Raw genomic sequence first — 17,565 nt, 5'->3', positions numbered from 1 at the left:
CGGAACTGGATGGATCACTCCCATTAATAAAAGATCTTGTACGCAGCGTAGAAACGCTTCCTTCTTTGTTAGGTTTGTTGACAACCTTGACAGATGAAATCTCCCTCTTGGGGGAGAGGATTTGAAGTCCAGAAGGTATCCCTGAGATATGATCTCTAACGCCCAGGGATCCTGAACATCTCTTGCCCAAGCCTGGGCGAAGAGGGAAAGTCTGCCCCCCACTAGATCCGGTCCCGGATCGGGGGCCCTCAATTCATGCCGTCTTAGGGGCAGCAGCAGGTTTTCTGGCCTGTTTGCCCCTGTTCCAGGACTGGTTAGGTTTCCAGCCTTGTCTGTAGCGAGCAACAGCTCCTTCCTGTTTTGGTGCAGAGGAAGTTGATGCTGCTCCTGCTTTGAAATTACGAAAGGAACGAAAATTGGACTGTCTAGCCTTGGCTTTGGCCTTGTCCTGAGGCAGGGCATGACCTTTACCTCCTGTAATGTCATCAATAATCTCTTTCAAGCCGGGCCCGAATAAGGTCTGCCCTTTGAAAGGAATATTAAGCAATTTAGATTTAGACGTAACATCAGCTGACCAGGATTTTAGCCACAGAGCTCTGCGTGCCTGAATGGCGAATCCTGAATTTTTAGCCGCAAGTTTAGTTAAATGTACTACGGCATCTGAAATAAATGAATTAGCTAACTTAAGGAATTTAAGTTTGTGTGTGATGTCATCTAGTGTGGATGATTGAAGTGTCTCTTCCAGAGACTCAAACCAAAATGCTGCTGCAGCCGTGACAGGCGCAATACATGCAAGAGGTTGCAATATAAACCCTTGTTGAACAAACATTTTCTTAAGGTAACCCTCTAATTTTTTATCCATTGGATCTGAAAAAGCACAGCTATCCTCCACTGGGATAGTGGTACGCTTAGCTAAAGTAGAAACTGCTCCCTCCACCTTAGGGACCATTTGCCATAAGTCCCGTGTGGCGGCGTCTATTGGAAACATTTTTCTGAATATAGGAGGGGGTGAGAAAGGCACACCGGGTCTATCCCACTCCTTAGTAACAATGTCAGTAAGTCTCTTAGGTATAGGAAAAACGTCAGTACTCGTCGGTACCGCAAAATATTTATCCAACCTACACATTTTTTCTGGGATTGCAACTGTGTTACAATCATTCAGAGCCGCTAATACCTCCCCTAGTAACACACGGAGGTTCTCAAGCTTAAATTTAAAATTTGAAATGTCTGAGTCCAGTTTATTTGGATCAGAACCGTCACCCACAGAATGAAGCTCTCCGTCTTCATGTTCTGCAAACTGTGACGCAGTATCAGACATGGCCCTTGCATTATCAGCGCACTCTGTTCTCATCCCAGAGTGATCACGTTTACCTCTTAGTTCTGGTAGTTTAGCCAAAACTTCAGTCATAACAGTAGCCATATCTTGTAATGTGATTTGTAATGGCCGCCCAGATGCACTCGGCGCTACAATATCACGCACCTCCTGAGCGGGAGATGCAGGTACTGACACGTGAGGCGAGTTAGTCGGCATAACTCTCCCCTCGTTGTTTGGTGAAATATGTTCAATTTGTACAGATTGACTATTTTTTAAAGTAGCATCAATACATTTAGTACATAAATTTCTATTGGGCTCCACTTTGGCATTAACACATATAGCACAGATATCTTCCTCTGAATCAGACATGTTTAACACACTAGCAAATAAACAGCAACTTGGAAATACTTTTCAAAGTAATTTACAAATAATATGAAAACGAACTGTGCCTTTAAGAAGCACAGAAAAATATTATAACAGATAAAATAATTAAGTTATAGCATCAATCTTTGTCAGAATATACAGTTTTAGCAAAGGATTGTTCCCCTCAGCAAATGATAACTAACCCAGGCAGCACAAAAAAAATACACAAATAAACGTTTTTTATATCACAGTCAATACAATCAGCACAGCTCTGCTGTATGATTACTTCCCTCAAAAAAGACTCTTGAGATCCCTGAACTCTGTAGAGATGAACCGGATCATGCAGGAAGAAAATGAACCTCTGACTGAGTTTTTCTGATGCATAGTGAAAGCACCAAAATGGCCCCTCCCCCACACACATAACAGTGAGAGGGATCAGTGAACTGCTCTAATTTAAATCAAAACTATTGCCAAGTGGAAAAAAAGTGCCCAAAACATTTTTTCACCCAGTACCTCAGAGAAAAAAACGTTTTTACATGCCAGCAAAAAAACATTTTACCTCAATAATTAATTGTCATTTAAAACCTATTGCAAGTCCCTGCAAAATAGGTTAAGTCTATGTATACAGTTTAAAAGCCAGAGAAGTACCATTTCCCAGAAAACTGAAGTGTAAAATATACATACATGACAGCCTGATATCAGCTACATCTACTGCATTCAAGGCTGAGTTTACATTATAACGGTATGGCAGGATTTTCTCATCAATTCCATGTCAGAAAATAATAAACTGCTACATACCTCTTTGCAGATTAATCTGCCTGCTGTCCCCTGATCTGAAGTTTACTCACTCCTCAGATGGCCGAGAAACAGCAATATGATCTTAACTACTCCGGCTAAAATCATAGAAAAACTCAGGTAGATTCTTCTTCAAATTCTACCAGAGAAGGAATAACACACTCCGGTGCTATTATAAAATAACAAACTTTTGATTGAAGATATAAAAACTAAATATATCACCATAGTCCTCTCACACATCCTATCTAGTCGTTGGGTGCAAGAGAATGACTGGAGGTGACGTAGAGGGGAGGAGCTATATAGCAACTCTGCTGGGTGAATCCTCTTGCACTTCCTGTAGGGGAGCAGTTAATATCCCACAAGTAATGATGACCCGTGGACTGATCACACTTAACAGAAGAAAAAGCCCTGCTAATAATAATAGAAGTATATTGCAAAAATGTTTCTATTCAAAACTGATTAATGATGACTATTATGTCCATTTAACATTAATTGTACTATACAAATCTCAGAGTAAAAAAGCAAAAAAAAGCCATACCTTATTATTACATCATAAGAATCTATTTTCTTTCCCAAAGTGCTATTTCGTAGTATTCCTCCATTCCCAACCACAACACATTTCTTGCAGGAAACACTGGTAAAAATATAGAAGTCCAATGGTTTTAATGTGAAAAAAGATTTAATTTGGTTAACAAAGGGACAGTGACCCACTTTTCTGTGCACAACTGAAAAAAATTGTTCACAATGGAAGAACTATACAACTATAGAGAGGCTTGTGATTGTGGGACAATATTTTTTTTTTAATACTTGCAAATGAAAAAAATCAGTTTTCTAAATGTATTTTTCTTTTTATATTTAAACTCCAATCCAGGATACAAAAGGGAAACAAGGGAGACACAATGACAGAATTAAGCATTACACAAATACATAAGCATATTGTCAAGCACATAGCAAAAACCAGAGTTACAGTAAAAAAAAATAATTTCTAAATGTATTTTAGCTAGCAAACAAAACCCTCCAGCAACAACAAAAAGAAAAGACAAAAACAGTTCAACAATTACGTATCCCGACACACTATAATTTAAGTTTCCTACTTTCATTGTTAGATTGTGCTACATTTTGTGTATTGGGGTATTTTTGTTGTTTGCACTTTTAATTCAATCTATACATAAGATCATGCGGGGGAATATACTTAGTTATAAAAGGAGGACAACAGAACAAAGCTAAATGTGGTACTTACTTTTTTATTTCATCTGGAAGGCTGCATTTCGGAAGTAATTTAAGGGATGCATCGAAAAACCTATCTGTTGGGCAAATGACAATATTAAATATATTGTAAACAAAACAAAAAAAAATACTATCATGTAAAAAGACAAGTCTAGAGTTGTCAAGCTTCAGTTTTCAAATCTCTAAACAGGACAGAATTTTAGAAATTCACTAACCTGTTAAAGTTCCAGACGAGCTAATAAACCTAAGTTATAGTAATCTGTGACCTTTGCTTTTAACCAACGGAGGCCTAGTTTCCATTGATGTGGTAAAGTTTGGAAACTGTAAACTAAACTTTGTAACTAAAGTCAATTGAGAATTTTTATGTTACCACCACTTTTACCACCTCAATGAAAACTAGGCCTTAGAGAGAAGAGTGATGTGTAGTTGGGGTCTCTATGCACTTAGGTAGGTAATCAAAAAGGCCTAGAGAGGCCTAGAGACCCCAAAGCACCTTTCTTTGAGTTCAGTTAAATAAAGATCCTATATAGGTTTGAACAGCCAGGTGATAACTGTGGCAAGTGTTCACCTGGCATAAACAACATTGTGCATTTATTTGAGTAGAGGCTCATGGGAGCCACTATGTGCAGATCACAGTTATATAAATATACCCAATGGCCCTTATTTATACGAGAATAAACCCTTCTTTGAAATGTAGGTTCTGTAGTCAGGTGATCACAGAGCTGACAGCGTTTCCACATATGGAATTTAAATTGACTAGGTGTATAGGTGTATAGGTGTAAAGTGTGAGCCCTTATGTTAACATCAAACGTGCAAGAGGCCACCAAAAACCCTTGTCTGGATTAGGATGGGACTTATACAGATTGGTTAGCTAAAGAAACTAACCACAAAAAGATACTCAATAAGCACTCAAAGGACCCCTAAAGTGTAGAATTAGACAAAAAAAGAGTCACACAAATTAAAACTTAAATCTTTATTACAACTATTTAAAATTTGGGTAAGTTAAAACTAAAATGCTGGCACTAGTTTCCAGTTAGACAACTGGATATTGTAAACCAGAACTCATATATTAAATATGGTAGGGTGTCAAATGGCACAATTGTAAGCCACTGGCACGATTCTAATTCACTAGATTGCGCAGGTTAGGGTCAAAAAGTTTAGAGATAAACTATCACACTATCTCTTAAATAGTAGACTTAGCTCGTGATTAATAGGTTTAGATAAAACCTGATATCAGTGAGAGGATATCTAGTTCAAAATCGTTATGATAGATGAAAAAAGAGGAGAACCTCTAAATTATAGCTGATGTAGTATTTAACTAACCTTCTTTAGTAATATTACTTGTGATAAACACATAGGTAAAGAGGTGTATTGATATCATATGAATATTGGACTAGACACATAAATAAGTTAAATAACTTATAGTCTACAGTAAGCTGAATAAATCCAATAATTTATTGAAAAGCATTCAAATGCCTGTGTAAGCTATACAAGAAAAATCTCATATAGTTCAGTGTTCATTTTGGAGTACTACATGATAGTCATATCACTCAAATATCCTTGATAAGAAGTATTGTTAGTTGCTATGATTGCATCCAAAGATCCCTATTCCAGGGATTATATATTATTAAATTTAAGCAACTAGCCTTACTAGGTAAGCACATAGATAAATTCTAAATTAACCTTACTACCGGTATTGCGTTGTAAGTTACTTACGTCAGAACATAGCAGTTATAGTAAATTTGTCTAACTGCCTAGGTAACTGAATTGTTACTGGTAGCCGTGGTAAGGTTATGTATATTCATACAAAAACATAATTTATGCTTACCTGATAAATTCCTTTCTTCTGTAGTGTGATCAGTCCACGGGTCATCATTACTTCTGGGATATTACTCCTCCCCAACAGGAAGTGCAAGAGGATTCACCCAGCAGAGCTGCATATAGCTCCTCCCCTCTACGTCACTCCCAGTCATTCGACCAAGGACCAACGAGAAAGGAAAAGCCAAGGGTGAAGTGGTGACTGGAGTATAAATTAAAAAATATTTACCTGCCTTAAAAACAGGGCGGGCCGTGGACTGATCACACTACAGAAGAAAGGAATTTATCAGGTAAGCATAAATTATGTTTTCTTCTGTTAAGTGTGATCAGTCCACGGGTCATCATTACTTCTGGGATACCAATACCAAAGCAAAAGTACACGGATGACGGGAGGGATAGGCAGGCTCTTTATACAGAAGGAACCACTGCCTGAAGAACCTTTCTCCCAAAAATAGCCTCCGATGAAGCAAAAGTGTCAAATTTGTAAAATTTGGAAAAAGTATGAAGCGAAGACCAAGTTGCAGCCTTGCAAATCTGTTCAACAGAGGCCTCATTCTTGAAGGCCCAAGTGGAAGCCACAGCTCTAGTAGAATGAGCTGTAATTCTTTCAGGAGGCTGCTGTCCAGCAGTCTCATAAGCTAAACGAATTATGCTACGAAGCCAAAAAGAAAGAGAGGTAGCGGAAGCTTTTTGACCTCTCCTCTGCCCAGAGTAAATGACAAACAGAGAAGACGTTTGTCGAAATTCCTTAGTTGCCTGTAAGTAAAATTTTAGAGCACGGACTACATCCAGGTTGTGCAGTAGACGTTCCTTCTTTGAAGAAGGATTTGGGCATAAAGAAGGAACAACAATCTCTTGATTGATATTCCTGTTAGTAACTACCTTAGGTAAGAACCCAGGTTTAGTACGCAGGACTACCTTATCCGAATGAAAAATCAAATAAGGAGAATCACAATGTAAGGCTGATAATTCAGAGACTCTTCGAGCCGAGGAAATAGCCATTAAAAATAGAACTTTCCAAGATAACAACTTTATATCAATGGAATGAAGGGGTTCAAACGGAACGCCCTGTAAAACATTAAGAACAAGGTTTAAACTCCATGGTGGAGCAACAGTTTTAAACACAGGCTTAATCCTGGCCAAAGCCTGACAAAAAGCCTGGACGTCAGGAACTTCTGACAGACGTTTGTGTAACAGAATGGACAGAGCTGAGATCTGTCCCTTTAAAGAACTAGCAGATAAACCCTTTTCTAAACCTTCTTGTAGAAAAGACAATATCCTAGGAATCCTAACCTTACTCCAAGAGTAACCTTTGGATTCACACCAATATAGGTATTTACGCCATATCTTATGGTAAATCTTTCTGGTAACAGGTTTCCTAGCCTGTATTAAGGTATCAATAACTGACTCAGAAAACCCACGTCTTGATAAAATCAAGCGTTCAATTTCCAAGCAGTCAGCTTCAGAGAAGTTAGATTTTGATGTTTGAAGGGACCCTGTATCAGAAGGTCCTGTTTCAGAGGTAGAGACCAAGGTGGACAGGATGACATGTCCACCAGGTCTGCATACCAAGTCCTGCGTGGCCACGCAGGTGCTATTAGAATCACTGATGCTCTCTCTTGTTTGATTCTGGCAATCAATCGAGGAAGCAACGGGAAGGGTGGAAACACGTAAGCCATCCTGAAGTCCCAAGGTGCTGTCAGAGCATCTATCAGGACTGCTTCTGGATCCCTGGATCTGGACCCGTAACGAGGAAGCTTGGCGTTCTGTCGAGACGCCATGAGATCTATCTCTGGTTTGCCCCAACGTCGAAGTATTTGGGCAAAGACCTCCGGATGAAGTTCCCACTCCCCCGGATGAAAAGTCTGACGACTTAAGAAATCCGCCTCCCAGTTCTCCACTCCCGGGATGTGGATTGCTGACAGGTGGCAAGAGTGAGACTCTGCCCAGCGAATTATCTTTGATACTTCCATCATAGCTAGGGAGCTTCTTGTCCCTCCCTGATGGTTGATGTAAGCTACAGTCGTGATGTTGTCCGACTGAAACCTGATGAACCCCCGAGTTGTCAACTGGGGCCAAGCCAGGAGGGCATTGAGAACTGCTCTCAATTCCAAAATGTTTATTGGCAGGAGACTCTCCTCCTGACTCCATTGTCCCTGAGCCTTCAGAGAATTCCAGACGGCACCCCAACCTAGAAGGCTGGCGTCTGTTGTTACAATTGTCCAGTCTGGTCTGCTGAATGGCATCCCCCTGGACAGATGTGGCCGAGAAAGCCACCATAGAAGAGAATTTCTGGTCTCTTGATCCAGATTCAGAGAAGGGGATAAGTCTGAGTAATCCCCATTCCACTGACTTAGCATGCACAGTTGCAGTGGTCTGAGGTGTAAGCGTGCAAAGGGTACTATGTCCATTGCCGCTACCATTAAGCCGATTACCTCCATGCATTGAGCCACTGACGGGTGTTGAATGGAATGAAGGGTGCGGCAAGCACTTTGAAGTCTTGTTAGCCTGTCCTCTGTCAGGTAAATCTTCATTTCTACAGAATCTATAAGAGTCCCCAGGAAGGGAACTCTTGTGAGTGGAACGAGTGAACTTTTCTTTTCGTTCACCTTCCATCCATGTGACCTTAGAAATGCCAGCACTAACTCTGTATGAGACTTGGCAGTTTGAAAGCTTGAAGCTTGTATCAGAATGTCGTCTAGGTATGGAGCTACCGAGATTCCCCGCGGTCTTAGTACCGCCAGAAGAGCACCCAGAACCTTTGTGAAGATTCTTGGAGCTGTAGCCAATCCGAATGGAAGAGCCACAAACTGGTAATGCCTGTCTAGGAAGGCAAACCTTAGGTACCGATAATGATCTTTGTGAATCGGTATGTGAAGGTAAGCATCTTTTAAATCTACAGTGGTCATGTACTGACCTTCTTGGATCATAGGTAAAATTGTCCGAATAGTCTCCATCTTGAACGATGGAACTCTTAGGAATTTGTTTAGGATCTTTAAGTCCAGGATTGGTCTGAAAGTTCCCTCTTTTTTGGGAACCACAAACAGATTTGAGTAAAACCCCTGTCCCTGTTCTGATCGTGGAACTGGATGGATTACTCCCATTAACAAGAGCTCTTGTACGCAGCGTAGAAACGCCTCTTTCTTTGTCTGGATTGTTGACAATCTTGACAGATGAAATCTCTCTCTTGGAGGAGAGTATTTGAAGTCCAGAAGGTATCCCTGAGATATTATCTCTAGCGCCCAGGGATCCTGAACATCTCTTGCCCAAGCCTGGGCGAAGAGAGAAAGTCTGCCCCCCACTAGATCCGATCCCGGATCGGGGGCCCTCAATTCATGCTGTTTTAGGGGCAGCAGCAGGTTTCCTAGTCTGCTTGCCCTTGTTCCAGGACTGGTTAGGTTTCCAGCCTTGTCTGTAGCGAGCAACAGCTCCTTCCTGTTTTGGTGCAGAGGAAGTTGATGCTGCTCCTGCTTTGAAATTACGAAAGGAACGAAAATTAGACTGTCTAGTCTTGGCTTTGTCCTGAGGCAGGGCATGGCCTTTACCTCCTGTAATGTCAGCGATAATCTCTTTCAACCCGGGACCGAATAAGGTCTGCCCTTTGAAAGGTATATTAAGCAATTTAGACTTAGAAGTAACATCAGCTGACCAGGATTTTAGCCACAGCGCCCTGCGTGCCTGAATGGCGAATCCTGAATTCTTCGCCGTAAGTTTAGTAAGATGTACTACGGCCTCCGAAATGAATGAATTAGCTAGTTTAAGGACTCTAAGCCTGTCCGTAATGTCGTCCAGAGTAGCTGAACCAATGTTCTCTTCCAGAGACTCAATCCAGAATGCCGCTGCAGCCGTGATCGGCGCAATGCATGCAAGGGGTTGCAATATAAAACCTTGTTGAACAAACATTTTCTTAAGGTAACCCTCTAACTTTATAGTGGTACGCTTAGCTAGTGGTACGCTTAGCTAAGGTAGAAACTGCTCCCTCCACCTTAGGGACCGTTTGCCATAAGTCCCTTGTGGTGGCGTCTATTGGAAACATTTTTCTAAATATCGGAGGGGGTGAGAACGGCACACCGGGTCTATCCCACTCCTTAGTAACAATTTCAGTAAGTCTCTTAGGTATAGGAAAAACCTCAGTACTCGTCGGTACCGCAAAATATTTATCCAACCTACACATTTTCTCTGGTATTGCAACTGTGTTACAATCATTCAGAGCCGCTAACACCTCCCCTAGTAATACACGGAGGTTTTCCAGTTTAAATTTAAAATTTGAAATATCTGAATCCAGTCTGTTTGGATCAGAACCGTCACCCACAGAATGAAGTTCTCCGTCCTCATGTTCTGCCACCTGTGACGCAGTGTCTGACATGGCCCTAATATTATCAGCGCACTCTGTTCTCACCCCAGAGTGATCACGCTTACCTCTTAGTTCTGGTAATTTAGCCAAAACCTCAGTCATAACAGTAGCCATATCCTGTAATGTGATTTGTAATGGCCGCCCAGATGTACTCGGCGCTACAATATCACGCACCTCCCTCTGAGCGGGAGATGTAGGTACTGACACGTGAGGCGAGTTAGTCGGCATAACTCTCCCCTCGTTGTTTGGTGAAATTTGTTCAATTTGTACAGATTGATTTTTATTTAAAGTAGCATCAATACAGTTAGTACATAAATTTCTATTGGGCTCCACTTTGGCATTGCAACAAATGACACAGGTATCATCCTCTGAATCAGACATGTTTAACACACTAGCAAATAAACTTGCAACTTGGAAATACAATTCAATTAGAATAATATTAAAACGTACTGTGCCTTTAAGAAGCACAGAAGATCTATGACAGTTGAAAATTAATAAATTGAAACAGTTATAGCCTCAATCCTTGTAAACAACACAACTTTAGCAAAGGTTTAATCCCATTAGCAAAGATAACAAATTCTGAAAGCAGGAAACAAATTACAGAATAAACGTTTTTTATCTCAGTCAAACTATAATTCTCACAGCTCTGCTGAGAGAAATTACCTCCCTCAAAATAAGTTTTGAAGACCCCTGAGCTCTGTAGAGATGAACCGGATCATGCAGGGAATACAATGAGTTGCTGACTGAAATATTTGATGCACAGTAAAAGCGCCAAAAAACAGCCCCTCCCCCTCACACACAGCAGTGAGGGAGAACAGAAACTGTCAGAAAACAGATTAAGCAACTGCCAAGTGGAAAAATAGTGCCCAAACATTTATTCACTCAGTACCTCAGCAAATGAAAACGATTTTACATTCCAGCAAAAACGTTAAACATAATCTCTAGTTATTAAACAGCTTTATGTATTTCTTACAGTGTAATTCTAGTGAAGTACCATTCCCCAGAATACTGAAGTGTAAAGTATACATACATGACATTATATCGGTATGGCAGGATTTTCTCATCAATTCCATTGTCAGAAAATAAAAACTGCTACATACCTCTATGCAGATTCATCTGCCCGCTGTCCCCTGATCTGAAGTTTACCTCTCCTCAGATGGCCGAGAAACAGCAATATGATCTTAACTACTCCGGCTAAAATCATAACAAAAACTCTGGTAGATTCTTCTTCAAACTCTGCCAGAGAGATAATAACACACTCCGGTGCTATTTTAAAATAACAAAATTTTGATTGAAGATATAAAACTAAGTATAATCACCATAGTCCTCTCACACATCCTATCTAGTCGTTGGGTGCAAGAGAATGACTGGGAGTGACGTAGAGGGGAGGAGCTATATGCAGCTCTGCTGGGTGAATCCTCTTGCACTTCCTGTTGGGGAGGAGTAATATCCCAGAAGTAATGATGACCCGTGGACTGATCACACTTAACAGAAGAAAGGCTTATTATACTAGTATATACATTATCTTATCATGAGTGGTTTATATACGTATGACCACCTTAGTTAAATCATCGTTATAAAGTTATAGTGTTGCTACTACTAAGATGTAAACACTGTCTTGATCGAGTTGGTATTAGTTTTATAACTTATAATGTAAAGCAGGCAGAGAAAGGTAAGTGTACAGTGCTTGTTGTTCACTTATTCAGCAGTATGGTGTTTAGATTTCCCAAACTTTGACCCAGGTTTTAATTGGAATATCTAGATTTAAGAGACACAGCCGGTGCAGATATATATTATTGTTAAATTAAAAAGAGCTGATTAAAGTCTCAAGAAAATTCTCTTATCAGCATATATATATATATATATATATATATATATATATATATATATATTTATATTTATGCTGCTTTCCCGCAGTGCTTATGAAGCAAGTTAAACATCCAGAGGATATTTAAAATAACAAAGTTGCGTTAGGATCCTTATAGCCTCAATTCAGATATAAATCGCTGCCAATTAGATATGCATTAGAGATCCTAATTCCTGAAGCACTACCCGTGCAAACAAATATTATTATTATATTTAAAGAGCTAAATGTAAGCCCAATATTGTCCTCTTATATATATATAAGTAATTACTGTTTGCCTGGAGTGCTTCCCAAGTGAGTTAAACAGCCGATGGCTACTTGTAATAACAAAGTTGCTTTTGTCTCCTTATAGCGTTAATGTATATATGGATCACTGCCAGTATGACACGTTTAGAGTGCTCAGTGATATTTTCCCACGGCGTGTTAGCTAGTAATTGCTAGCTGCTTATATGCAGCCTACATTAAATATTAAGTTAATCGAGCTGCTGTGAATATAAAGAGCATACTAATCTAAAGTAGACAACGTTTTCTGGTAATCATATAACTAGTGCCAGCAAGTATCAATTTAAAATACAACACAAGCTCCCATTAGCTTCCCCTCCTCCCTTGACATGTTTCGCCGGGTTTCCGGCTTTATCAAAAGGCGAGGCGCCGCGGTTTTCGTGGCTATTTATGCATCTCACTCTTTCTTCCTCATTGTCTTGCGGCCAATCAGAATCCTCCCTTGTCATAACAAGAAGGAGGACTCATGCAGACACAGGATTTATACAGATTGCATATTGTACTAAGGATATAACGAAGTTATTATGAATTGCAAAAAACTACCTGATTAAAATCCCAACTCGCTCAGATCCGTTATTGTCATTTTGTGCAATCCGTATTAGCATGCATAGTGGATTAGGATGGGACCATCCTGGCTTAAGTGTTTATTTAACTCTTCTATAGCATGAAATGCATTTTGCTGATATGTAACAAGATTATAAAAGTTTCCTTTTGGATTTTAAATTGCTTATTAATTTTAAATTGCTTTTTATTTCTATAGAAATATCTATAGAAATCATGAGACATTCTCAATTCTGCTTACTTTATAAAGGTTACGTAATACAATTATAGATCCACAAAAGTGTCTTGCTTAAAATTTTAATAAAATATGAATTTTTTCATACTTTTCGATGTAGATTGCGGTCTTAAATATATACAAATAAATGTTACAGCTTGAAACTGCAGAAAATAATTTATATACAGTAAAAAGTGAGCAGCATTTAAAAGCTAAAAAAAAAAACCCACAAAAAAAACTTAAAGGGACATTAAACACTTTGAGATGATAATATAAAATGATAAATTGTATATTTAAAACAACTCTGCAATATACTTTCATTATTTATTTTGTCCTCTTTGCCTGTAATTCCATTCTGAAATTGTGAGCTTTTTAGTTCCTGTTAGAAATGGAAGTGCAGAACACTGTTAAATCCAGCACAACCATTGGCTGCACACTCTAGTGACCTATTTATAACTGACCCTAATTGGCCACAGCAGAGAAGGTAACACAAGTTACAACATGGCAGCTCCCAGTGTTTTATAGACACTAAAACTTTACACTTATTTTGTCTTTTTAAACAACTAATGAAACTTTAAAAAATATATCTACATGTTAGTCATGGACTAATCTTTTCTTTGAATGCATCATTCTATCTAGCATGTATTTAGTGTTTAATGTCCCTTTAATACAAGTGTGTGTGTAATCTCTCGAAAAACTCCAATCTGACGTCACTTCCAGTAAGTCTTCTACGTTAATATCTGTTTTGCCTCTGTCTGGGGGGCGCACTGCCGATCCTCTGGCATACACCTCAAGTAAACTTTGGGGAATGAGGCTTACAAGCGGGGCTTTGCCCCCCTTGAACCCCCCAGGCGGAGGCAAAATAGATAGTGTAGGTAAGCGATAACAGTCCCCATCTGATTGGTTGCGAGTTCTGTCACTCACTGGATACGGACCAATTATATGTATGGATTTATCGGGAGTGATGTCAGATTGGAGTTTTCGATGTATTTGGAGTTCTCGATAGAACACCAGCTCTATGGCCATGGAATAGTTGCAAACTTTTGATTGGTACACATGATGCATGGACTTGCTTGTCAATTAGTCATGTGACAGGAGAGTATGCATTGATTAAAGGCTATATATAGTTATATCCTATACTATAAAAGGCCAAGTGTGTTTGTCCGAAGCTGTCATGCGCAGTAGAGACAGCACGAGGACAAACACACCTGGACTTGGATTCCCTACCTGATCTGCCGACTGCCGCGAGAAGAAGTGGGCGTGACCGAGTGTGTGCGGGGGCGTGACCGAGCGTGTGCGGGGGCGTGACCTAGTGTGAAGAGACAGGGGAGAGAGAGAGAGGGGGGAGATGGAGAGAGAAAGAGGGGAGATGTGGAGAGAGAGGGGAGAGAAAGAGGGGAGAGGGGAAGAGAGAGAGGGGGGAGAGAGAGAGCCAGAGGGGGAGAGAGAGAGGGGGGAGAGAGAGAGAGAGGGGGAGAGAGAGAGAGACAGAGGGGGAGATAGAGGGGAGAGAAAGAGGGGAGAGAGAGATAGAGGGGAGAGAGAGAGGGGGGAGAGAGAGAGAGGGGAGAGAGAGAGGGGGGAGAGAGAGAGAGGGGAGAGAGAGAGAGAGAGAGAGAGGGGAGATAGAGAGAGGGGGAAGACAGAGAGGGGGATAGAGAGAGAGAGAGCGAGAGGGGAGAGAGAGCGAGAGGGGAGAGAGAGCGAGAGGGGAGAGAGGGGGGAGAGAGAGAGAGAGAGGGGGGAGAGAGAGAGGGAGAGAGAGACAGGAGATAGAGAGGAGAGATAGAGAGGGGGGGAGAGAGAGAAAGAGGGGAGAAAGAGAGAGGGGGAGAAAGAGAGAGGGGGAGAGAGAGAGAGAGTGGAGAGAGAGAGAGAGGGGGGAGAGAGGGGAGAGAGAGGGGAGAGAGAGAGGGGGGGGAGAGAGAGAGGGAGACAGGAGATAGAGAGGAGAGATAGAGAGGGGGGGAGAGAGGGAGAGAGAGAGAGAGGGGAGAGAGAGAGAGGGGAGAGAGAGAGGGAAGAGAGAGGGGAGAAAGAGAGGGGAGAGAGAGAAAGAGGGGAGAAAGAGGGGAGAGAGAGGGAGGGAGAGAGAGAGGGGATAGAGAGAGAGAGGGGGGAGAGAGAGGGGAGAGAGAGAGGGGGGAGAGAGAGAGAGAGGGGAGAGAGAGAGAGAGGGGAGAGAGAGGGGAGTGAGGGGGAGAGAGAGGGGGGAGAGAGAGAAGAGAGAGAGAGGGGAGAGAGAGAAGAGAGAGAGAGGGGAGTGAGGGGGAGAGAGAGGGGGGAGAGAGAGGAGAGAGAGGGGGGAGAGAGAGGGGGGGAGAGAGGAGAGAGAGAGAGAGAAGAGAGAGAGGAGAGAGAGGAGAGAGAGAAGAGAGAGAGGAGAGAGAGAGAGAGGGGGGGGGAGAGAGAGAGGGGGGGAGAGATAGAGAGAGAGGGAGGAGAGAGAGAGAGAGGGGAGAGAGAGAGAGGGGAGAGAGAGAGAGAGAGAGGGGGGGGGAGAGAGAGACAGAGGGGGAGATAGAGAGAGAGAGGGGGAGATAGAGAGAGAGAGAGGGGGAAAGAGAGACAGAGGGGGAGAGAGAGAGGTTGAGAGAGGGGAGAAAGAGAGAGGGGAAAGAGAGAGAGAGGGGAGAGAGAGAGAGAGGGGAGAGAGAGAGAGGGGAGAGAGAGGGGGGGGGAGAGAGAGAGAGAGAGAGAGGGGGGGGGAGAGAGAGTGGGAGAGAGAGAGAGTGGGAGAGAGAGAGAGGGGGGAGAGAGAGAGGGGGGAGAGAGAGAGGGGGAGGGGAGAGAGAGAGAGGGAGAGAGAGGGGAGAGAAGAGGGAGAGAGAGGGGAGAGAAAAGGGAGAGAGAGGAGAGAGAGGAGAGAGAGAGGGGAGAGAGAGAGAGAGAGAGAGAGAGAGGGGAGAGAGAGCGAGAAAGAGAGAGGGGAGAGAGAGAGGGAGAGCGCAAAAGAGGGGGGGAGAGTGCAAAAGAGAGGGGGTGAGAGAGTGCAAAAGAGAGGGGGGGAAGAGAGAGCGCAAAAACATAATTTATGTAAGAACTTACCTGATAAATTCATTTCTTTCATATTAGCAAGAGTCCATGAGCTAGTGACGTATGGGATATACATTCCTACCAGGAGGGGCAAAGTTTCCCAAACCTCAAAATGCCTATAAATACACCCCTCACCACACCCACAATTCAGTTTAACGAATAGCCAAGAAGTGGGGTGATAAAAAAGTGCGAAAGCATATAAAATAAGGAATTGGAATAATTGTGCTTTATACAAAATCATAACCACCACAAAAAAAGGGCGGGCCTCATGGACTCTTGCTAATATGAAAGAAATGAATTTATCAGGTAAGTTCTTACATAAATTATGTTTTCTTTCATGTAATTAGCAAGAGTCCATGAGCTAGTGACGTATGGGATAATGACTACCCAAGATGTGGATCTTTCCACACAAGAGTCACTAGAGAGGGAGGGATAAAATAAAGACAGCCAATTCCTGCTGAAAATAATCCACACCCAAAATAAAGTTTAACGAAAAACATAAGCAGAAGATTCAAACTGAAACCGCTGCCTGAAGTACTTTTCTACCAAAAACTGCTTCAGAAGAAGAAAATACATCAAAATGGTAGAATTTAGTAAAAGTATGCAAAGAGGACCAAGTTGCTGCTTTGCAGATCTGGTCAACCGAAGCTTCATTCCTAAACGCCCAGGAAGTAGATACTGACCTAGTAGAATGAGCTGTAATTCTCTGAGGCGGAATTTTACCCGACTCAACATAGGCAAGATGAATTAAAGATTTCAACCAAGATGCCAAAGAAATGGCAGAAGCTTTCTGGCCTTTTCTAGAACCGGAAAAGATAACAAATAGACTAGAAGTCTTACGGAAAGATTTCGTAGCTTCAACATAATATTTCAAAGCTCTAACAACATCCAAAGAATGCAACGATTTCTCCTTAGAATTCTTAGGATTAGGACATAATGAAGGAACCACAATTTCTCTACTAATGTTGTTGGAATTCACAACTTTAGGTAAAAATTCAAAAGAAGTTCGCAACACCGCCTTATCCTGATGAAAAATCAGAAAAGGAGACTCACAAGAAAGAGCAGATAATTCAGAAACTCTTCTGGCAGAAGAGATGGCCAAAAGGAACAAAACTTTCCAAGAAAGTAATTTAATGTCCAATGAATGCATAGGTTCAAACGGAGGAGCTTGAAGAGCTCCAGAACCAAATTCAAACTCCAAGGAGGAGAAATTGACTTAATGACAGGTTTTATACGAACCAAAGCTTGTACAAAACAATGAATATCAGGAAGAATAGCAATCTTTCTGTGAAAAAGAACAGAAAGAGCAGAGATTTGTCCTTTCAAAGAACTTGCGGACAAACCCTTATCTAAACCATCCTGAAGAAACTGTAAAATTCTCGGTATTCTAAAAGAATGCCAAGAAAAATGATGAGAAAGACACCAAGAAATATAAGTCTTCCAGACTCTATAATATATCTCTCGAGATACAGATTTACGAGCCTGTAACATAGTATTAATCACGGAGTCAGAGAAACCTCTTTGACCAAGAATCAAGCGTTCAATCTCCATACCTTTAAATTTAAGGATTTCAGATCCTGATGGAAAAAAGGACCTTGTGACAGAAGGTCTGGTCTTAACGGAAGAGTCCACGGTTGGCAAGAGGCCATCCGGACAAGATCCGCATACCAAAACCTGTGAGGCCATGCTGGAGCTACCAGCAGAACAAACTAGCATTCCTTCAGAATCTTGGAGAT

At 41.5% G+C, this 17,565-nt stretch overlaps 1 protein-coding gene across 1 annotated transcript in view; it reads right to left on the bottom strand.

The window, feature by feature from the left end:
* Positions 1-17,565, bottom strand: part of ST3GAL6 (ST3 beta-galactoside alpha-2,3-sialyltransferase 6) — a gene marked incomplete in the record, with an annotated part of 540,680 nt that overhangs the window by 35,920 nt on the left and 487,195 nt on the right. Inside the window, 2 exon segments of the mRNA XM_053706049.1 lie at positions 3,012-3,107; positions 3,714-3,777. Of these exon segments, the coding sequence (XP_053562024.1) occupies positions 3,012-3,107; positions 3,714-3,777 (160 nt within the window).

This window comes from Bombina bombina, chromosome 3 (genome assembly GCF_027579735.1).
Source record: "Bombina bombina isolate aBomBom1 chromosome 3, aBomBom1.pri, whole genome shotgun sequence".
Classification (NCBI taxonomy): domain Eukaryota; kingdom Metazoa; phylum Chordata; class Amphibia; order Anura; family Bombinatoridae; genus Bombina; species Bombina bombina.
Note: the sequence above shows the minus strand (reverse complement) of the source record. Positions and strands in the feature narration are given on the sequence as shown.